The following is a 23,554-nucleotide window of genomic DNA, read 5'->3' on the forward strand; positions in this document are numbered from 1 at the left end:
AACGAATTATTTGGTTTTACATGTAATCGTATGGGAAAAGATGATCCACCTTACGAAAGTTTCATGATACGATCTCAGTTTCGGAACGGATTAATTTCGTATCCTGAGGTACCACTGTACTTCAAGTGGACCCCAAGCCCGGTGTGCATGGAAGAAAAATTTTGTTATGTGCATGATTGGATTGTCAAGTACCACAGCTCTGATAAAACTTGAAGGAAAGCATCCTGCACTTGTTAACAGATAGAAGTCCCACATATCAGAGGTTTCTCAAGAAAAAATTTTTGAGTTTGACTGATCTGTTTTGTCTCATCTGCCAGAGTGGGCACTGGAGAATGCTTTAAATGGGCAACACTTCTAAAGTGATGGCCAGATTTGGAATTTTGTTAAATTGGGAATTTTTTCATTCAAACCACTAGATTTTTATGCAAGGGGAATTGACAAGTTGCCTGAAAAATGGCAATAAAACGTAGAGTACAACACTATATAAAGTCTATTCTCATACTGTACATTTTATTTGGCAAATAAGTTTTATTTTAGAAAACTTACTCATGACTCAACACTTACCTGCTATCATTACTGTCCAAAAGAAAATTCAATCCCACTGCAGAAAATGCTGAACCAAATGTTCAATCTTTGACTAAAATGAAGAAATCGGGAGGAAATAAACTTATTGATATTGTCTCTCTCATCTTTTTCTAAAGGTCTTGACAAATTAGTCTTTGACATAATGTTTGGTGTGGACATACTGCCGACGTTTTGAACCACACAAATATGTCGTGATGATCTTGGTAATCAGTTTTTCTTAGTGGTGTTGAATGCTCTCAGTTGAGCCTTGAGCCAGTGAAATAATCAATTAATCAAAGGCAAGATCTGAAAGAAAACTCCTTAAAGTATATCACTTGTAAAATCGGAAAGGATCAAGATAATCCATTTGGCTTGCTTACATTTCATCAAAATATGTGTTTTATTCAAGAGATTTTTTACGTTTTTCATAGAGGTCTCTCAATTCACATACAAGTTCGTTTTAATTTGTGGAAAGTAAGAAATTTACATACATGTTTCTAAACTCGTCAGTTGAAGGATAAAAAAGGAAATAAACTTTGAAAATATTTTTAAGCAAAGTTTTGCACATTGACTGCCTTTTCAAAAGACAGAACTTGGTTCCACAACTGCTGATGTACTTGTAAGACTTCTTGAAGTGAAGAGAAAAGTACATTTATTCAGACGAATTTTTAATTTTTGTACAAGTTGTCAACCTTTTGAGATGAAAAGTAGGAGAAGAATTGGAGGTACTGAGGATGCAGTCAAATTGCTTATAAAATGTCTGATTTGGAGTGGACTTGGAATTTTGATATTTTAGTGAATTTGAAAAATTCGGCAGAAGACTCGAAAAGTAAACATTAGCTGAATTCATTTGAAGATGCAAATGGTATCTAGATTACTAGTAGCTCGGGACGCTCCCTAGTGGGCGTTCTTTACAAATTTCCATGAGGTGCGGTTCCTTTGACTTCTTTGTTCTTATCAATATGCTCTACAGCTCTGTTAAAGCCCGAATGGTAAGATTTACCCTCCAAATGAAGAGGTGGCGACCCCCAAACCGTAGACCCCTGCACTAACAATAAAGTCAAAGGAACCATACCCCTACTCGCGACCCTTCGAGAGATATAAGCCCCTGAAATAACAAATTCCTATTGCAAATATACTGAATTATTTATAGTAGAGAGGTTGAGGCAGACGTTTTAAACGTGTAAATGTGTAGGATGGACGTTCGGTGCCGCTTTCCCGTAAGCCTAGAAGTTTGATGATGGTGTTTGGAATGTCGAGCGTGATTCCACCGACTATCCAAACACCATTGTCAAACTTTTAGGCTTACGGGAAAGCGGCGCCGAACGTCCGACCTATACGTTTACACGTTTAAAACGTCTGCCTCAACCTCTCTATTGTTATATTGACCAAATAATTTATTGGCCAACTGAATAATAAAAATTTATATTGTTAATTTGAATGTTTGAAATATGACACACGATAGGGACGCCTCTAGTGTGTTATCAAACGGTTACGGGACAGACACCCGTTGAATGGGTTATATATATAGATTATTAGACAATGTTTAAATAGAAGAAAGCTACCGATATATTGTAAATAGGCATAATTTTGGAACGGCAGCTTCTATAATAAATATTTAAAAAAATGGATCGATAGGCATATCTAGGCTAGGGGTCCCCAAACTTTTTTATTTTCTAATAAACAGTAGTTAATACTGGTCACCAGATTAGTTAATAATTTTTGATCGCGGTTCTGATCAACTTGGTGAGAAAATTTACATCATCCAAACTGTCTTAATTAAGGATTGTTAACGAACCCTTTTCAATAGACTCCTACTAATTTTTGACTCCCAATCTATACAAAAGCTTCAATATAATATACGAAATAGCAAATTAAAAAACGTATAATGTAAATTGTTTATATACAGAATTTCATATTTGCCTTGGAATCTCTCCGTTTTTTGCCTATTACGTACTTTGCAAGGTGACAATTTACAATAAACAACTAAAAAACATTTGAGTTTAGGAGTAAAGTATTTAACTGTCAAGTATTCTGAAATGTTCGATTAAGGTATCAATGATTTACATTAGATTTACCGAAAATGTCACGAGGAGCACTGACAAATAATATGCCCTTCTTTGGTGTTTAATGAGTTCGAGTGAAGTATTTATTATACAAATGCCACTCGTTAAATAGTTGTTAATCTTCAACGACGAAACTTGTTAGCATATTGGAGTATTTATTCCTAAAATCTTGGACTTCACTCTTGTGTGCTTCTGGAGCTATCGTCGACGTATTCCAGGCTGTTTGTGGATTAAATAGCGAAGAAAACATAAAAATAAATTAGCCATTTGCGAGGACGAATGAATAATTGCATACAGTGTACGTATTTGCGACTTCGATAGATTTCAGTTGGTTGCTCTTTGACAACACTAGAGAGGAGAATCAGACGTGGTTAGCGGCACGAGAAGATTCTTTATCAATCGTGGCAACGTCGAATATAAATTTTGATTCGTTTTCCTATAGAATTAATGTACGTAATGCATATATTCGTATGGAGTGCCAACTGTTATTGTTATTTCATTGTATTATATGACGTATAACATCTTCATCACCTAATAACCTAGATTTTTTACGATAATTAATTAAAAAGAATCGGACAACGAGTTGCATAACTTTCCCGGCTATTATGAGATGTTGTTTAAAAAAATCACGTTTATATTATTAAATCTTAATAAATAAAATTGTATATGGCACCATCTGTTACGAGATGACAGTATGAAAAATTTTATAAAATGACAAAACGCTTAATTTTGAGAGTAGGGACGCGTTTCATTAAAAAAATTGTAAATGCTAAAACGAGCAAAATCTGCGCATTAAATCCGACCTCTCTCGTGATTCTCCTATCTCCCTCGACTTTTAATCACCAAAATTTAATGGTATCAATGCCCCCTCATAGACAAGCTGCCGTGCCAAATTTCGTTTCTTAATCTTTATCCCATCCTGAGATATTAAACGAAATAGACGCCAACATACGCGCCGAATTTTATTTTACCGTTTTGGGTTCACAGGTCTCAAAACGTGGAGATTTGAGATTTGCAAAAAAAAAAAAAAAAAGAGGAGGTTCAAATTTGACACGATTCCGATACTTTCCCGTGTTATTTACACGGGAAGCCAAAAAGTAAAAGGCCAATCATCCTGAAATGGCCAACACGCATTGTTAAAGTACCGCTTTATCTTTACAGAGCAAATCGTTGTTTAAAGACGAGTCGGTACTGTTCTCTCCTCCATCCATCATAAGAGAGACTCTACCCGAAGAAGTGTTGCCCGCACTTAACGAAGCCTTCATAGACAGGACCGTCTCCAAACCAAAGGTGAATACAAAAATTTCCTCCGAAATACCGAAACACTAGTTTTGGCCAATGTTCCCTCTAATTTTTTTTTGTGGATGAGCGGAACACACACTTCTTTGAGCAAAAAAAGTTTTTGCTGAGCAGATTCTGAGCAAAAAATTTTTCTGATCATATATATATAAAATCTTATTTTTTCTATAAAAATTAAAATAAATAATTATAAAGTAGAGATTAAAATTAATTTTAAAACATACTTTTATACAAAATATTATCTCTTGTCAATGATTTAATGTATTTAATCGAAATATACGTAGCAATGATCATGTTGCAGACAGAGTGAGAAATAAGTAAACAACAATTCAAATTGGTGTGCATGCTCGCCTGCGCGGCACATAAATTCTCGTGCGCGGCAACAATTTGAGCAGTGCGCGGCCGCGCAGCTTAGAGGGAACATTGGTTTTGGCCACCCTTACAGCAAACACTAAAACGTTATTTTTCTAAGTACAGTGTGTCCTGTTCTTACTAACATTCGAAATAAACGAAAGAATATAAATTAAAATAATATTACCTTTTAAATTCAGGTCCACTTTCAGAATAAGCGCGTGGCTCAGAGAATTCAGTTCGAAGATCATCCCTGCAAGAAATCGGTTTTAAAAGTGAGTTTTTTAAAAATTAATTCCGTTGATTTAAAATGGCGACCTATTTTTAAATTATATTATTATTTTAGATAGAGAGATGGCAAACGGTGGCAGTCGGACGCACGGAAGACCAGTTGGAACTGACAGAACAGGCCAGACAATTGATGAGCTCCCTCCGCACCAGATCTTTAAGTTTATAACCGGAACAAAAAAAGATGCAATTTGTATTTTTTTTTTCTTATACTTTTTTGTCCGATTTAGAAACGAATCATGTTAAGAAATCTTTATTTTTCTTATAATTATTTTAAGGGTTCATTTCAGAGAATATCGTGTAGTGTAGAAAAATTATTTTACTAATAATTTTAAATTATAAACGCCCGATTAGGATTGCGAGTGCGATGACAGTGACGAAAATTCACGAAAGTCAATGTCACAAAAAAAAATCATGATAATTGTTTCTTCGGATTTCTGAAAAAAATTGTGGCATTATAACAGGCGAAAAATTATTTTGTAACATATTTTTTTGTAAAATACTTTATTTATAAAATTCACTCTTGTGTCTTTTCGCCGAAAAACACCGGAGTATAAATTTTGAAGAAAAATTATATGAAAATGATTATTTTATTAGATTAAAAAGTTTATATTTAAAAAAATAATAATGTACCTTTTGTCTGGTTTCTCAAAGCCGTTCTGTAGTTCTTGCGAATCAATTGTACACACGACAAGCAAAATACTTTTTAAAATATGATAGAAATTGCGGATTTTCCTGGTCAAATTCTAGCGTTAAGGCAAGACTGCAGAACGGAAGCGAAATTTTTCGAAGCTCCCTCGTTTTAGCGTAGCTACAGGTCGTACCTGACTCGGAAGGTATATTAAACGGGTTTATCGCAGCAGCACGACTGTGAAGTTCTGTTCCTGAACTTAATTTCCTTTTGTTTATTTGTTCGTTGGTTCATTGTGTTTAATGCCACATTGACAATAATATGATGCACTAACCGATGAGTGTGTGATAAGAATGTGTAAAGTAGATTGTATGATATAAAAAAAAGCTAAAATGTACATAATGATGACGAACAATGGTATTTACGGGGATGTTTTCCTCGTTTTTTAATCGAATTGTCTAACCTGCGTGTCGTTTTGTGTGTGATAATTTGCTGAAGTATAATAATTTGTATCTTATACCCATGCAGGATAAACATTGCTTGGTAAGATGTTTTGCACCCAATAATCGTACGATTTTACTAATTTGTCGGCTGCATTTTTATCATGTGTACCAGATGTGGATATCATTAAAACAATACTTTTTTAATTGGAAGTGTTAACTTTGTAATTTTAGCAGTGCAGGATAGTATTGAACCACCCACCGAGATACGTCAAAGACATCAATTCTGTATTCGATTTGTGAAAATCCTCACAACTAAGTATTAATCTACAGATGCGATGCTTACGTTTATCTCGTGGAGATTAAATTCGCTCATTCGAATCGAAACGTATTCCTTATATCGACGTATGACTACATTACTACTAACGATCACGATCCATATAAATAATAACGTTATTTTATACAATAGTTCGGGCTCGATATATTCATAGAATTCAGAAAAAACACGGAACGTAGTGTAAACCATTTTATAAAGTACGCGTTAAGAATAGTTTAAAATCTGAACACTACGTGGTATACGAAGCGTTATCGAAATTAAGGAGAGGAAAGTCGAACAAAAGATGGATGAGATTACAACACAAGATCCTCGTTTACAGACAATACTCCAGACTTCCAAATTCGATCCCGTTCCTCTACGATGGAAGGCCCTCGAAGTTGCGCAAAACTGCGGAATCAGCAGCCGATCGCCACGCCAAGTTATTAAATCGCAAGCATTTTCTTGGCAATTTTCTTGGCGATTCACGACAAACGGAGATACAGTAGAGAAATGGCGAAGAATTTCGATCCGTTCGGCTTCCGAAACATCTCCCGATTCTACGGGAACGGATTATTAGAGAAGTGTGTGTACTGTATTGTGGACAGAAAGAGAGAGAGAAAATAGGAAACTTGAAAGTAGAAGCGACCGGAAGAGGAAACCATCCGAAATGGGACGGATAAAGAGAAGGGCTCGAGCCGAAAATGTGACCAGATACCTAAAACTTCCGCGGTGGTCGGTGAAAGCGAAAGATGACGATTTGGTCACTGACAGTCGTCCGGTAGGGGAAAACCAAATTCGTTCGGCCGGATTCCCATTCGTAATTCGAGACGCGCGACCATCTCGTTAAGTACGAAACCGCGCGGAAGTCGAACCTTCGGATGGAACACACTCGCCAGACGTTCTGTACAATACAAAGGAATATCAGAGAGCCACAAAAGGCAGTGGTTTTACACTTGGCGGACGGACTAGGGCTACCAGCGGAAAACTAGAAAAGGGGGAACGCATTAGATTTCTTATGGTTTCATTTCCGAAAAAAGACGGGGGATGCGTCGACCCAACGTGACCTCTATTCACGCGGAACTCTGAAAAGTTCGACTTTTGATTAAGTTCTTCCCCACCCTAACGAAATTTTCTTAGGCGCGGATCGATAAGACGTAGGTAAAGGCGTTCCTAAATAACACCTGTTGACTCACCGATTAGTTAATTAAAAAGCCTTTTGTCGAGTGTCTGCTTTAACGGCTCGTTACCAAATTTACATCCACGTAACACGGCTTTTCCGGAATGTGATCTAATCGGACTCCACTTCCGTTCCGGAGTCGTACTTCGACCTCCGACACGAAAAGGCGATAAGCGAATTCGTCTTCCGGGTGAATGTTATTACGAATCGTTCGTATTTGGGTTAACGGGTTAATCTATTTATTCGTCTTCAGCCGCCCGACACGTAACTAGAAATTACGTATATGCGCCACTTAAATACATCGCCCATAAATGGGCAATAACAGACATTCGCTACTCTGTACAACGTTAGGTTTTCCAGTCCCCTAACTACGTAACTTGCAAAACTTAGCATTTCTCAGTTCGTTTCATACATTTCTATGAAAAAAAGCAATATTTCGGGTAGAAGAAAGTTATTAAATATATAAAATATGGTAACGAAACGGTCGAAAGTGAATATTCACAAAACGAAGTTTCTAACGGAATCTCAAAAATATTTGTTAGAATTTATTCATTTCATAGAAATTCTGTGTAAGACGTTCGGATGGACTTGGAGTTAAGGTCTGCAGTTATCGGATTATCAAGATTGAAGAGGGATAGTTACAGAATAATAGCTCGTACGTTAATATATTTTACCCCACAAATAATGAAATATTGAAACATATACAAGTGTTTCGAAGGAAAAGAATAACGAAAGCGAGAAAATTTTTCTTTGTATATTTGTGATATAAAAAAGAAATACTTATTTCGTTATTCTTTCGTTTGACGAATCCAAGAATAATACCAATCGCTATTTCTTATCACGCGGTCAAAAGGTGCATTTCTATTATATTAATTAAATAAATGAAGAAAAGTTCAAAATGGCTTCGATAATATATCCTTTTTTATCTTAAAAACCTATAATTAAAAAATCCAGCAACGAGTTACCTAACTTTCCCGTCAAATGTTACATTTAAAGCTGAGTATGGCGCCATCTGTTACGATATTTTATTTTTCAACTCGAACACCAACTATATATAGTGTATTCACTCGGACACAAGGCAAATCTCATCATTAATTTTTATTTAGTTTTTAAACACTTTTTATATAATTAAGCTTTTTGCCACTTTATAATAATTATCTCCCCAACTCCTTGACCTTTAACTACTAAAATTTAATCCCCCCCTAATACGCAAACGTTCCTGCAAAATTTCAGAAATTTTCCACAAAAATCACAAGATTTGTTAAGCTTTAAATTGGGTGAACAAAATCGCGCCCCCACACATACAGGAAACACCCTTTTTTTGTGCATTTCTGGACGTTTCAACGTCTATCCGAGTTCAAGTACAGAAACATTTTGTATAAATTTCGAATTTATTTTCATTATTTGAACATAATTGGTGTGTACCATTATTATTATAAGATCGGGCATCATCGATATGCGCGTGACAGGCAGCGCTCGTTCTTTCAATTTCGTAAGTTACAGGAGGGAATTTTAATTTTTTGACTAAACACGCGATTTATATTGTTTAAATTGTATACAAACAATACTTTCAATTATATGAAATATTAAAATGGATATTTTCTTTTAGTTTTTAAATCGATGTCAGATTTTTCCTTCTATAGTTTTTTTTTATTTGTTTATTACTGTAAACGTGTATATATTAATAAACTGCGGTGATGTTTATTAATTACTATTTTAAATAAATTTACATATTTTGTACGCTTATTTTTCTTCGTCCGAATAAATTAAATCATAAATAATAGAAGAATATATGGCAAGTCCTATTCAGTAATGACATTGTTGTCCTATTTCGCGTGACTCAAATTTGAAACTAGAGGACAATCTGTAAGTTTAATAATTGCCGTGCGAGTTTCTGTAACAAGATTAAGTTCGACCGATTAAAATTAAAAACATCGAATGCAAAATATGAAATTAATCCTCTCAAAAACCGTCAGAAACAACAGAAGACGAGAGAATGGTCTTTAAAATGGCGATCGAATCGTCTCGAGAATTAAAACAAAATTTTACTCTACAATATGAGGGGAAAATGTGGGAGAATATAAGGAAAAAAAAGAGCTATTTTCCCTAGATTTAGCGACCCGACCTGGCAAGATATTGGAATGGATGATGGCCGTTGGGTCGCAACAGTAACTAGGAGTTCTGCCACGTTTGATTAAAAAAAAGTGGAATTTCAATTAAAATCTGATCGACAGACAGCATAAATTGATAGCTTATACACGGATGTATTACGAGAACTATTTTTACTGGGTGTACAGCGAGTCCTCGCTTAACGACGTCGTATAACGAAACCAATTTTACCAAAGGCTAATTGATATAACAAGGTATAATTCGGTTATTGTTATTCTAATTGGATGGTGTTTGCCATCTCCGGCATTTATTTCCACCCCGCAGAATCCAGTTTACAATCTACAATAAAAATTTGACAACGATAATCGTAAATGATTACAAATGTACTGTACTTGTATACTTATTTCCTCAACGATGTTGAGTGAATACTTGACGGTAAGTTATTTTCGTTCTTATATGTAAATAACTTCAACAAAAGAATTAAAGGGTATCAAAATGTAAGATGATATCTATTATCGTTAATCGATGGGTTTTCGGTGTTTATGTAAACAAATTCTCGAAAATTATTATTATATTTCAAATTAATTTACATAAAAACAATGTTAAGTATGACTCGTATACGGTATAGAGTAAAATACTGTATAACTAAACGAGATAATGTAGAGAGAGAATAGAAGAGTTCAGTTTCCACACACTACCAGATATTCCTTTACTATAATTTACTAAAAATTTCAAAATTACTACAAAATTAATGCATTTTTCAAATTAAATAAAGAAAAAAAACCAGTAATTACGAATTTAACATTAAAAAAATTTTACAAAAGGAATAGATTAAATATCATAGATCTGTTATAGTTTTATCATTAGGAGAAGACCTGCGTTTAATGTTAGAACTACTGTAGTACAAATGTACTTAATCTAGAACAGCCCTACTCCAGAAGACGGTCACAATTTTAATTAATAAAATTTAGAGAATCTCAAAAAGCTACTACTCATTTATAAAGAAAGCGAAGCAGAAATTAGAATCGAGATTCAATCTCAGAGTCGGTGTTGTCACGTCAATTATATTTCTATCTGAATTGCTGTTTTCTAACTAACATTAGTAACCTCAAATTCATTATTTAGAATCTATTTTTTAATAAAATTTATGGAAAACGGCATTTTCAACAATTTATGTGGTTAGGAAAGTCAAAACAGAGATGATTATATTAAACGAATCTGTTATTATGGTTTAAGTTTTAGTAGTGGCTTTAGTAAATAAATCTACGAATGCGACTGAATGCATTCAATTTTATTTATTATTAATTTAATAACAATTATATTTATATACTAAATTTGTATATTCTAAACCACTTTTTTTTGTTCGAGCTGACAATTTCTGAGGATTACTTTCAGATTTTCGTCGCGCAAAAAATTCATATGGAGAGAGAAAGAACATGACAGTGTATATAAGTTATATTATAAGTCAATGGCCGTTTTTATGTTGTAAGATCTTTCTATGTAAGTTTATATAATATAAAGCCCTGACATTGTATCTATAAGATTCTAGTTACCCGGAACAACACTCAACGGAGACAAAGATACATTTGTGAATGTTTGAAGCTCTAAAATACTCCAGACCCTAGACAGAAGCCTAGTTTGCCTACGACTATTGTAAGTCTATAAGAAAATAACAATTACTTTTTACGTATGATTTGTGTAGATTCACGAGGACAACTGTAGGGGAGATCGGGGCAAGATCGGCATGTTAAGCTTTACTTAAATTTTGTGTAATAAATACTGCTGTAAACTGAAAAATAAGCTTTGCATATTGTCTATTGGAATGTTACCTTACTATAGAACTGGTTAAAATCAGTTTGGAAATAAAAATAATTAAAATAATTACAACTTTACAAGAAGAGAGAAATTGACGAAGTTGCCCCGGGTATAGGGGCAAGATCGGCAATTTCTCTCTTTTTGTAAAGTTGTAATTATTTTAATTATTTTTATTAAAGTTGCCCCTGGTATAGGGACAACAGTAATGGGGCAAGATAGGCACGTATATAAAATTATGTTATTAACAATGTATAAGTTGGAATTCACTATTAAAACAAAGAAATACAAATCCAACACCCATTTAATATTATTATAACGAAATGCAAGTTCAAAGACATATATACATGAATAACAAATGCAAACATGTTTTCATTTATCATCTGTTTGATTTTTATCCTTTGCTTCTAATATGGCTTTATGTTGCCGATCTTACCCCGCTAGTCATGATTTCGAAACATTAAGTACAACCCTGAGAACAGAATGCCAAGCCATGATCTGGCCACGTGAATAAGTTGAAGTTACATCCTTCTAACAGAAAAAGTAACTTTCGTTATCATGGAATTATAACAAAACCTGCCAATTCAATATAAATGGAAAAAAAATATTATATGGAATTCAACGAAAATGAAAATTTGCTTGATAATTCAACTACGCTTGTTGGAGAACAATAAAAACACTACACTCAACAAGCCACTAATAAAACTCAACTGCCTAACCTATAACCAAAGTCTCCTTTTAATTTGTTTTTTAAAAAAAGCGCTTGACAAACTTGCCCCGCTTGCCGAAGTTGCCCCGATCTCCCCTATACTATATTATATAACTATAGGATGGCTGAGAGAGGCAGTATCTTCACTGAAACGTGTGTCAATAAAGGTTTGTATGGATATAAGAAAAAGTGGAAACATGAAATTCAATTATTTATCTTTTATCCTCATATAAGCTATGTCTTATCTTTCTATTGTAACTATTGATAATTATTCGAATTAAGCGATGGATACTAAAACAAAATATATTTTATTAAAGTTAGTATCTTTACATTTGGCATATATGAAAATATATAACCAGATTTAGATATATTTTTATTCTTTTAAGGATTTGCATAATGCGTTATAAGTTCGCGGACTTTTAAAATTATACTAACAAGTAAGACTGTAATATTTGCAAATTTATACAAAATATGAAGCAAGTATCGTTATGCATCTAGAATATAAAACTTTAAAATGACCCTTTAGAAACATTAAACGAAGACCAAGAACAAGTATCAGAAATAATAATAGAATTGACGATTAAACAGGGGAAATAACCACAAATTAAAAGTAAATGTTTACGAAACGGAACGACGAAATCTTTCGGTGTTATCGCAATTATTATTATTATTATTATTTTAAATTACATTCGTAACGATTCTCGGTAAGTTTACAATTCTTCGATATTATAGAAGAAAATAGAAGTCACATAAAGGTGAAATAATCAAATATCTGATCGTAAATCTTCCGTTCTGACATTTACTACCGTCTCGAATGCTATAGTAGGGGTAATGTCACGTGATAAACCCGTTTCGTGATGTCATAGGACTATGTTGTGTGATTGCCTAATTGAGTCAAACCCGTTGTGTGACTGCATGCATCACGTGTACAAACACTTTCCCTTCTGACCATATACAAACACGCTCAGGTAAGACTGTATTCGGGGGGAAAACGCGATTAATATACTGTAACTGGCATAGGTATATATTAGGTGACTTAAGAAAGAAGAAATTTAAAAAATGTAAATGTTTGTACCTGTAAAAATCTTAATATTCTAAGTCGCAGCTAAGGCGCAAGATTTGATATCATTAGCGTAGTGTTTACTCATGATGATCATTTGGGCAGATATAACATAGGAAGCTAGTGAAGTCATGCGATTATAACGGTTAACAAAAGTGATTTTTGAACTACAGGAAGCCGAATCACATGCTATAGTATAAAGCACACGAACACTGAATTAACGCGAAAATGAATGATGCGCTACATACACTCAGAGCTGATATAGCGTATTGTATTGATACGGGGATGTAACAATTATTTTTATACATTCAATATAATTAATACAACAAGCGAATATTAATTCTTTAGCTAGACAATTCTATAACACAAAATCGAATTTTTACTCTGTAATGCATTGAAGATTCACGAAAAGTCGGAGTGATAATGTAGCATTCAGCATGAAAGTATAATTAGGATTAATGTATGTACACGTTAATTATAAAGTTAATTTTAACGAAATCTGATACTTTATTACATAATTTAAGTATAGAAACTTAATACCATTCCAATGAATTATATGAAGTTAAACTCTGCTGTTTGCACGTAGCAGAGTTTAACTTCATATAATTCATCAGGCAATTAAACAGCATAAAATAATTTTATATCCACGTAAAATTGGCATTAAAATAGTGAAGCTATTAACGGATGAACGTTAAGTTTTTCTATCTTAAAACTCGACGAAGCAAAAGATAAATGTAAAATAAACGGCATCAATCAGAGCAGGAAATAAGATTTGTTTTTAAATCTTTACATCTACTCTTTTATGTTTTGTAATATAAAATCGTGTTATTTCGGTCTGCAGTTGTTCTCGAGCAGAAGCTGTGACTCGTTTCGATAGAAACAATATTGCCCAGCACCTGTTTGATTGGGGAATCAGAGCAGATAAGGAGTAATATTTTTTTCGTGACCGAACTCTATAACTGATGAATTCTTCTCCCTGTTCCTACCTCCATTCATAAGCAGATTTCGAAAGTATAACGTATGTATTTATATGTATAAACTGTTCACGCTATAAAAGTTATAAGAGGCTTTAAACATAGTTTATCGTTATTTTCAGATGAATAAAATCAGCAATGGAGAACGTTCCACAGGTAAGTTCACCCACATTAATTAAATTCATTCCAGATATGTCATTTTACTTGGCAAAAAATGCGAAATTATAAACATATGCCACGTTTTTTATGTAAAAATTGACATTTAATTTGACTCCAGCTTCGTGTCGTATGCTGTAATCAGGTCGTACTCGACCCAATTTTCCAGTACAAAAAAAAAATGTATACTTCTAAAATCCATCAAAGACATATTGAGAAAGTTGTAAGGATCTTGTATATAAATACTTATATTCGTTTTATACAAGTAAATTCAAATGTCGGAGAGGTAACTGACCATAAGCATTATCATTTTTCTAGTAGTAGTGATGCTTAAACGGGAAATAACCTAGGGGCGAACTAAAATGATGAAGTTTCGCAGGAACAGGTTCTTACATCGACATCAAGAGCGTGGGAGAAAGTAGATCTGTTATCCCCATTCCTGACTCGACTCTGCATTCTGTCGAAAAACAAAGGGGGGGAATTGATGTTTAATGTATCAAAAATATGTTTACGGCGAAGTAAACCTTTTTTCACGAATTTAAGAAAAATCAAAGCCCGTAGACATATGAGGAGACAGGAGGAATGAGTCTCCTATCAGTTTTAAATTAATGCTTTAAAAATACTACAATGGCACATTTATTGGTAGAGTTAGTAAACGAGGATTAACGAATTCAATAATGTTCCGGCATAGAATATAGTCTCGTGAATGATTAAACAATTTTACGTAATAATTAAATGCGTTATCTGTTTTTATATTTCCATATGTACAGTACATTATATTTAAGCTGCTTCAAGGTCGTAGTGCAGTAAATGTAATTTTTGCAATGGGGTGGAGTCTAAACAAGTGATTACAGTTAACGTACATTGAAGGAAAAAAAAACGAACGTAACGATTTCTTTAGAAAACTGTCCAGGAAACGTTAAATATTCGTCTGACGGAAGAATGATAAAATATATTATGTAAATTTATATTTTGTTGTTATAAGTATATACACTATCAGCATGCGTACCAAATCTACGATGCGAGGATTTAGAAGAATTAATAATGCAAAGTGTATAGCTGCATCTTCATTAATATTTATATTTTCTTACAGGGACGTTTTAATTCGGAAATCTTGTTCCTAAATTATTTTAAATAAGAAAGAATATATGTAGAAAGTGTAATATCGAGGCGGTAATGAATAGTAATTGATAAAAATTCTTTCATTAAAAAAAAAGAAAACGAAACTCCGAAACAAACTAAAAGACCAGTTATTTTAGAGTAGAGGGCTTAGTTTATTCTTATTCTTATTGTTATTATATTTAAACGTGTTTCTAAAAATATAAAGTATTTATTACAAATAATTTTAAATGCTAATTTCATCTTTGAAATATTTTTCAAGGAAAAATTATAGAAAACAAGTGCATGTTTTTTTTTTACGTATACATGTGTGCGTATGTATAAAATATAATTACTGTTTAATAATTATTAATAGGCCTACAGTATACTATATAAAGTTTGGAGAAACATTTTAACTTAATGTTATGATAAAAAAATAATCAATATTAAAATTNTTGATTTACATTGCATTCAACGCATAATTAATACTTTTATTTTTTTGTGTAATGCATGGGAGTCAGCAGAAAATTTTTCAGCAAAGTTTGGAGACAAATAATTACATCAATAAGTTTTTATTTATTTAATTTTTGGTTTTTTTACAAGTATGTTATAGAATACAATATTTCATCAAAGTTTTTATGATCAAAGGTGTAAGGTTAAATATTTTAGTCACTTTTACAATTATAAATTGTGGAATGTTTCATTTGATACCAAGGGAGGGCAAGGGCCCCGTTTTCCATGTCTGCAGATGCCCCTGGTGTAATGATAATATAACAATGTACAAAATCTCATTTCTTTGTACACAAAAACTACACTAACATTATAAAGTATTTGCAGACATTTAATTTTTTAAAGTTTAATTTATATTTATCTTTAACAATTTACCACACTTAAATGCTATTAGTACTTCTTGTAGACATTCCTTTACATGTGTCTACTGTGTTACTGTTATAATGCATTCTACTCTTCATTCCAATGTTTTAAATTCAAAATCTGTTATGGAAAACATGAAGCATGTTAAAGTTTATTGTACGATAAGTGAATGATTATACAATGCACTCTTGCTAATCTGAACTTGCCCTTATCCAAATTTTATTTAATTTAAAGCAATTTTGTTCATTTTCCCTGAAAGGTCCAGTGAAAACAAAAAGAAATCATATATTATTTTTTAAAAACATGACAAATTTGTAAAATTAACTTTACTACATATTTTTATACTAAAGTTTAAAATAAATTTATAAATGTGTTTAAATATAAGTATTTATCTTTAGCCCTTTGTGACTTCCTTCCTTTATATATAACATCACTAATATGAACAATCTCATATGGTTATTAATTTGGATTTACAAGCATGTAATGTATTTATAATTTGGTACATATGGCTACATCTGTGGCTTGGAAGAATTTACAATTATATCTCAATTTATCATATATAAAGAATTGTTTTACAAAAATAATGAAGTAATATGGCTATGTATTTTGAAAGGTTAAATTTTAAAATATTTCCTTCTTTTAAAGACTCCATTATGTGTATAATACTGTATATATAATTGATTGTTTATCTTCCTAGTAATTATGAGTACAGAATGACAAAAATATTTATTGTGTCATTAAAAATAATTAATGCTCTAAAGCCACACCAAACACTGAGTTTCGGTGAATGCAATGGGATTTGCACAACCTCCTGGGGGTGTTCTGATGCCCAAATGCAACAATTTTGAGTGTTCACATCCTCATTTAGGTAAAAATGGACCTCATCTCCCCAAAGAATTATCCACAGCCAAGCATCATCCTGGCAAGAAATGTCAGAGCAAATGTCAACTGTGTAGCATGGTCGTTTGGTTTTAATTCTTGCAGGCAGCTTATCTTGGATGGATAGAACTTGAAAACTTTTTGCAGAACTTGCCATACCATTGAAGGTGTCATTTCCAATTGTCATGCCACTCCCTGGGCGCTGCTACTACCAGCAACCTACTATCCTGTGAACCTTCAATGAGTGCAGTCACAACATCACTAACTGTCTGTGCAGACACTGGTTTCCACCCTCTACCAAGCTGAACTGCTAAGGATCCTATCTCTTCAAATTTCTTTATCAAGTCTTTCAATGCATTAATTAATAGATGACCTCTGCGCAGGTTGTTACATGTTCTAAACTCACGAAGAGTGCCCGGTGCACTCAATTGGTTAAGATACTAAAGTTTCACAAGCAACGCACGCTGAGGTAACGAAAGATGCATGTTGAACTCTGCTGATGTCCAGAATGAGCTTTGGACTTTTGTCCTTGTCTTTTAAGCCAAATTAGGTGGCACTGCTGTCGACCATGTCATTTTGAATTTGGATTTTGAGGTGTTACCAGTGCATTATGCAAATTCTTCGCTACAACAGCGCCAAATCCACCTCTACCGGCGAATTTGGGTACTACTATTTTTCTTCGCGGAATCTTTCCCATGATGTCCTTAGTCACTCTCCCAAATTTGGCAATAGTCCCGCTGTTAGATTGCTCTACAGATGAGTACAGTCAGTTTAAAAAAAACACCCTATATATGATATGTTCAATGCATTCTCTCTCATTAACCATTCATGGTATTATCAGTGTATTGTACAAAACTGTAATGAATGCAGCGCATTAAAATGACATTTCTGTTGATCCAGACTATTCTGGCTTTATGGCTATTTTGTATAAAATATTTTAAAAATTTTTTAAATGGATTTCATATAATTTTAAATAGCAATTAATTTGGTAAATATCCCACATTTGAAACTGAAGTTAATTTTGGTAAATTTAAATGTAAAGTTCACAAAATCTTTGGTTTACAAACTCTGTTTAAAACTGGTTTAAACAGACTAATAAAGTGTTACAAACTCTGGTTTAAAATTCTGTTAAAGCTAAATTATTTTATTAAAAATGTTATTAAGTTTTTTAAGCTAGGAAGAAAACTTTAAAAAAAAAAGATGTCATGGTTGGGGAGGAACTGTTTTCACTGTTGGGTTAAACGGTATTAGATTTATTACCATATTTACGCAAGTAGCAACATATTTTTTAAATGACATATGCCAAAATTTGATTAGTTGCACACTTCTATAGTGAGGCAAATGATATAACGTGCGAGAAAATCTACGGTATAGTTCTGAATATGCAAATTAGAAAGTGTCACAGCCCCCTTTTCGAATTTTTTCTTCTTCTAAATAGCTCTAAAAATTGTGTGTCGTATAAGTTTACTATTCGCGATGAAGAATGACTTGGCACTGAGCCTGTTCGATAATGATAACGTAACTGCTGCTGTAGCCTTGTTTACTTTTAGTAATTATAATAAACTAAACAATCGATAAATAAGAATGATCTTATAGATTTGCTTCTTTTTTTAAATTTGCTTTTTATGGAAATAAATCTACGTATTTTTATGGTGATGTTTTGAAGAAAACGAAAGATATAACGGTTCGACGAAGGCGATCGAGATTAAAAATTTAAATGAATACTTCACTAATTTGACGAGTAAAGGAATAGCCGAGCAATATAATGTAATTAAGTGTTTTCCAGTTTATTATTTTTATATGTTATAAATTAAATTATCTGAAATAAAATATTCATGTCGTTGTTCAGAGTTTAAAATTCGGTCCGTCAAAATCAACCGAAATCGGGAAGAAAGCGGAAAATAAAATGAAAAATAGGTACATGGATTTATTGCCGTGTAAGTATCTTTTTAAACAGAAATTATATAGTTTAATTTAAAAATTTAACTATTTACATTGCAGTTATACATAAAAATATTTTAGATGAGAACGAAGATTGTTTATTTAATCATAAAAATTATAAAAGAAAAACAGCGCGGGCATTTTATATCCACAGCATGCTGCAGTGAATAGACAGTTTCGTGTCTACTTATGCTCCATGTGTTCTTTTGAATACTGTAAATATATATACGTACTGTATATGGAATGTATGTATATTAGTATATAGTATACTGTGTATATATTCAAGAGAATTCCTTTCTGTTACGGTTACACAAGAGAAAACAGTACACGTAGAGTAATAGTTTCTCGAGAAAAACTGTAGAGAATTGGTTTTCCTTGAGTACTTCGCTAGAATCAGTTCTTCATTGAGAAACGAGCAATCAATATTCTATGGAATATTTCTCTCTCTTGAACCATAGAAGAGGGATCGACGAATTCACGAAATGTATTGTGAAAATAGAAATGACAAAAATTCATTCTATAACACATACTAGAAGCCAAACTAATACGCTATTTACTTTATAAGTACGAGGAAGGTTTTTTCTAATTAAGTTTTTACATTACGTCAATTGGGTCCTTATATTAATTATATAAGATAATATACAATAAACATAGACATGTAGCAAGACAAGGATAATCTAATAAACTGCGAAATACCACCGAAGAGACTCAATTTTGTTAATTAATTTTTAATATATTCTTTTTAGACGACGATACTCGAGTGATTTTAAAAAATCACCCGAAAGAAAATTCGGAAGTATCAGATTACATTAATGCCAATTATATTGATGTAAGTCAGATTTCATTATATGGTGAGCCTTTTATTCATTTATTTTTATTCCTAATTAAAAATTAACCGATAAAAACTTTTGTTTTCAGGGTTACAAAAAAGCTAAAGCTTACATATCCACTCAAGGTAAGATAAAAAAGCAAATATTTATTGTGCGATCTGAAAACAATGGAATGATATAATCTAAATCTAGGTCCATTGGAAAGAACTATAATCGACTTTTGGCACATGATATGGCAAGAAAAAGCTTGCAAAATTATCATGGCTGCCAATATTATTGAAGATTGCAAGGTAATAAATAAAACAAATTTCTCGGAAAGCACATTATCGCCACTATTACCCTAACGTATCTATAAAACTTGCAGAAAAAATGTGAGAAGTACTGGCCAGATACAACAGCTTCTTACGGAGATATTACTATTACTTTACAGTCAGAAAAATGCTATCTAGATTATACAATTCGCAACTTTCTGCTCCATCACGTAAGTAAATTTATATCCTTGCCTTTTTTTTATTGCTGAAACGTAATGCTGTAATAAATTATATTTTAGAAAGACGGAACGAGTAGACACATCAGGCAATATCACTTCACGGCATGGCCAGATCACGGTGTTCCTTTATACCCCTTATCTTTAGTAATGCTTCTGAAGGCTGCAAAAAAGTATCAGCCGTTCTGCGAGGCCCCGTTAGTTCTTCATTGTAGGTACGTGACGGCTCATTTAAATGAAATGTTGCTGACACTTGACCTCTTGTTAATAACAAGCTTACTATTACTAGCGCCGGCGTAGGTAGATCCGGCACCGTTATGCTGTTAGATGCGGCCATAGATATGGCAGAAAACGAAGGATACGTAGACATCGTCAGCATGTTAGCAAAGATGAGGCAGAGCAGATCAAATTTAGTAGAGACTGTGGTAAAAAAATATATATATATATATTTTTTAAGTGAATTTAGTAGACACGATTGATAAACATTAACCGATACTTTACACTTACTGATTCTTTACATTCTTTATTCTTCTTTCGTTGCCGATACGCGTATCGGCAACGAAAGAAGAATAAAGAATGTAAAGAAAGCCTAGTGTCATGTATAAATTACACTTCATTGTGTTGAGTAAATAAATAATTAACTGATATACAAATTTTATTTTTTCTAGGAGCAATTTACATTTGTATACAGAGCCCTAGTCGATTACTTCTGTGGGGAAGTGACGCAAAAATCGTGCGACGAATTCCAAACTTATTATAATTTGAAAGAGAGCGAATCGTCTAAAACTTTATTAAAACAGCAATTCGAGGTATAATATACTTATTAATGAATTTTATTAATCATTAGAATATTTATTTCTGTGTTTAAACAGAGGCTGAAAGCACTAATATCAGTCGAGACGTCTTCATTATCGGTTCAATCTCGATTTTATTTCAAGGCTCCGAACAGTTTGACGGGTACTGCTCCTCTATTACTATTATCATCCTCAATTTAAAACAAATTAATCTCTGATGAAACATTTTTTAATTACAGGAGAAACAGCGCATAATTCGGATAATTGCAAACAAGAGCTGAACCATTTCTACGTTAATGTAAGTGATCTTTTAAGTGTAACTAATATTGGAGCGAACTGATAACAATGCGATTTACAGGGTCACGGAAAACGAAATGCTTACATTGTAATCCAGTATCCAAAAGTAGAATGCATTCATGAATTCTGGCAATTAGCATACGATGTAGAATCTAGAATTATTATAGTATTTGGCCACGCGAATAGCCAAGAGGTAAAATACGAAACACATCAATTTTTCTCGAACTTGTAGCACGTTTATTAATTACAATGTCCATTCTAGAACAAATATCCTACGTATTGGCCAGAATCGAATACATTACATCAAGGGAATTTAAAAATCGATTATATTACTTCCGAATTGAACTTCGGAGTACTAATTCATACGTTCAATCTACGAAATTCTGTAGAGGTGAGTTTGGTAATTATGAATTCCTAAACATAGTTATTAGTGATGCGAATGTGCGATTGTTTTCTTTACAAGCGAATTGTTAATTGTCTACGTCTTTTAATATTATAGTGTTGAGAGAGGAGATGGCCTAGCAATTTCCAATAAGAGTTGTAAATAACTCTGGAAAAGTTTTATAAATTTTTATGTAAATTCTAAATGATGATAATGCTTTTTCGGTTAAATTTATTGTTGTATGTCATTAACAGACAGTTTTAATGAAAAATAGTTTATTTGTGTGTTGTACATACGGCAGAAAATATATTATTATTAATATTTAACGTTTTAGTTTTAATTTTGGACACAAATTTTGTTTGATTGGAACAGAGATTTTTCGCTTTATTTTGCATTTATCTAGCCGCAGACTTCTAGGGTAATAAAGCAGTGTCATATTCTGGACTGGGACGAGAGCGAAGATTGGCCACCTCCGAAAAATACTATAATAAACCTATTTAACGCATTAGAAACGTCGTTAAAAGGAAAACCTGTCTTAATAGTTTACAAGTACGTTTTAAGTAAGCCGAAATTTCTTTGTTAAAGCCAAACAAAACAAAAAACATTTTCTAAATTCTTTTAGGAATAATCCTTGCTGCGCAGGATTCATCTGTGCATCCTGGATCATCTATCGTCAAGTAATCGAAGATCGCTTAGTCGACGTCTTTACCGCAGTTAGAACAATCAGGAGGAATCAACCTTCTTTTATTAACTCGCTGGTAATTAATTAATTGTTATTTCGTTCGACTTAGCAACGAATCGCATTCGTAAATTCATAGAATTTTTCATTTTTCAGGAAAGTTATCAAAAATTATATGACCTAGCATCGAGTATCGTAAACGAGAACAATTCCAAATTGTGATATTTAATCGGAAATTATGGTTGTGCACGATTTTAATACGCCGGAAAAACTCTTTCAACGTGTTTTATCACTGCATTAACGACTTACAACTTCGTTTTTGATTGTTTGAAGCTTTGCAATTAACTTTAATCGGGTAATTAAGAATTATAATAAGAATAATCAGTTAGCTGATGATAAAATATTCTAGAAAACTTCAAAACATAAGTGAGATTATTTTCAATTCTATATGAACTCACTCTAACTAGACTCGATTAACTGGAAGCGCAATGATTCTCATTCCGAATAATCTATTATTAGGAAGAGGATCTTATCTATTATTTTATATATTTATAGATATAGACAGTCCTATTAGTTACAAGATTTGTGATCAGACCCTTTCAACGGAGAGTAGAACTATTAATGTATCATAATATAGTAGTTTAGTTGTAGATTTTTCAGTTTAAAAAAAGTTTTTCATTAGACAGATTTATTTTATTAGCTCAGTTGGTTAGTAAAATTCTGTTAAGAATTCCTCAGGAGTATTGGGAATCTGTCAAGGTATCCCACCAATCCAATTAGCTAATGACTTATACGTGTCATAATTAGGTAAATGGAGATTAGTTACTAGATATAACTTTACAACTTTATCATAAATTCAGCTTAATCTTGCAAGTTCAGTAACGATGTATCGTTCTAAATCTTTTTAACGTACAGTACCAATTATTCAATATCTAGACCATCACTAACGATCATAAGGCGCGAATAATCAAAATTTTCCATTTTTGTGGCACGTAAAAGATGGGGGGAACCTATCACGTTAATGTAATTGTGGCAAGTTTCAGCCATCCTTACAATGCCAGTTATCTGCTCATTAATTGATAAATGCGGGAAATGAAACCAATTATCGGTCTAGAAATTACTTAGGTAGCGTTTTCTAACCATTCACACATTTATAGAAGGTCACGCACAAATGTGATAATTAATTCTTTCCTTATTAACGAAAATGACGATTGTACTGGGGCGTGACTTTGATAACTTTTTAAATATTATAATTATTTATAATTAAATCATTAAGCATATTACTTATTTATTACTTTTTTGTACAATTAAAATTAATAAATTTTGTATAGTACCATTTTAA

General features: G+C 32.7%; 2 protein-coding genes and 1 long non-coding RNA gene across 5 annotated transcripts in view; 2 read left to right on the forward strand and 1 right to left on the reverse strand.

The window, feature by feature from the left end:
* The window catches only part of LOC111617677 (myb-related protein A-like), a 47,488-nt gene extending 41,922 nt beyond the window's left edge, over positions 1-5,566 (forward strand). For 2 of the 3 annotated variants that reach the window (XM_023358959.1, XM_023358961.1), the window contains 3 exons: positions 3,792-3,920; positions 4,481-4,555; positions 4,627-5,566. In XM_023358959.1, the coding sequence (XP_023214727.1) occupies positions 3,792-3,920; positions 4,481-4,555; positions 4,627-4,737 (315 nt within the window). In that variant the 3' untranslated portion in view covers positions 4,738-5,566. The remainder of the gene's footprint in view (positions 1-3,791; positions 3,921-4,480; positions 4,556-4,626) is intronic. The other variant, XM_023358960.1, reaches the window with a different exon arrangement.
* Positions 713-23,554, reverse strand: part of LOC111617679 — a 50,049-nt gene continuing 27,207 nt past the window's right edge. Inside the window, exons 6-7 of the long non-coding RNA XR_002755461.1 lie at positions 4,468-4,533; positions 713-870 (exon numbers count right to left, since the gene is read on the reverse strand). This is a non-coding gene — a long non-coding RNA (uncharacterized LOC111617679). The remainder of the gene's footprint in view (positions 871-4,467; positions 4,534-23,554) is intronic.
* LOC111617678 (receptor-type tyrosine-protein phosphatase kappa-like) lies at positions 12,660-23,546 on the forward strand. The gene is made up of 19 exons (XM_023358962.1): positions 12,660-12,730; positions 13,664-13,840; positions 13,919-13,952; positions 18,469-18,569; positions 18,652-18,739; positions 19,490-19,572; positions 19,662-19,698; positions 19,766-19,863; positions 19,938-20,054; positions 20,124-20,275; positions 20,350-20,485; positions 20,729-20,869; positions 20,933-21,017; positions 21,094-21,152; positions 21,213-21,344; positions 21,414-21,542; positions 21,937-22,082; positions 22,156-22,291; positions 22,369-23,546. The coding sequence occupies exons 3-19, from the start codon at positions 13,919-13,921 to the stop codon at positions 22,432-22,434; spliced, it is 1,740 nt and encodes a 579-aa protein (XP_023214730.1). The 5' UTR covers positions 12,660-12,730; positions 13,664-13,840; the 3' UTR covers positions 22,435-23,546.

Source organism: Centruroides sculpturatus, unplaced genomic scaffold (assembly GCF_000671375.1).
Source record: "Centruroides sculpturatus isolate CEXI.00-Female unplaced genomic scaffold, Cexi_2.0 scaffold1526, whole genome shotgun sequence".
Taxonomy (NCBI): Eukaryota; Metazoa; Arthropoda; class Arachnida; order Scorpiones; family Buthidae; genus Centruroides; species Centruroides sculpturatus.

Bases quoted from the DNA above. Each gene is read 5' to 3' on its own strand.
- LOC111617678 (XM_023358962.1), top strand. From the start codon at position 13,919: ATGAATAAAATCAGCAATGGAGAACGTTCCACAG. The intron at 19,864-19,937 runs GTAATAAATAAA...TAAAACTTGCAG, and splicing joins ATATTATTGAAGATTGCAAG to AAAAAATGTGAGAAGTACTG. The intron at 21,345-21,413 runs GTAAAATACGAA...TGTCCATTCTAG, and splicing joins GCCACGCGAATAGCCAAGAG to AACAAATATCCTACGTATTG.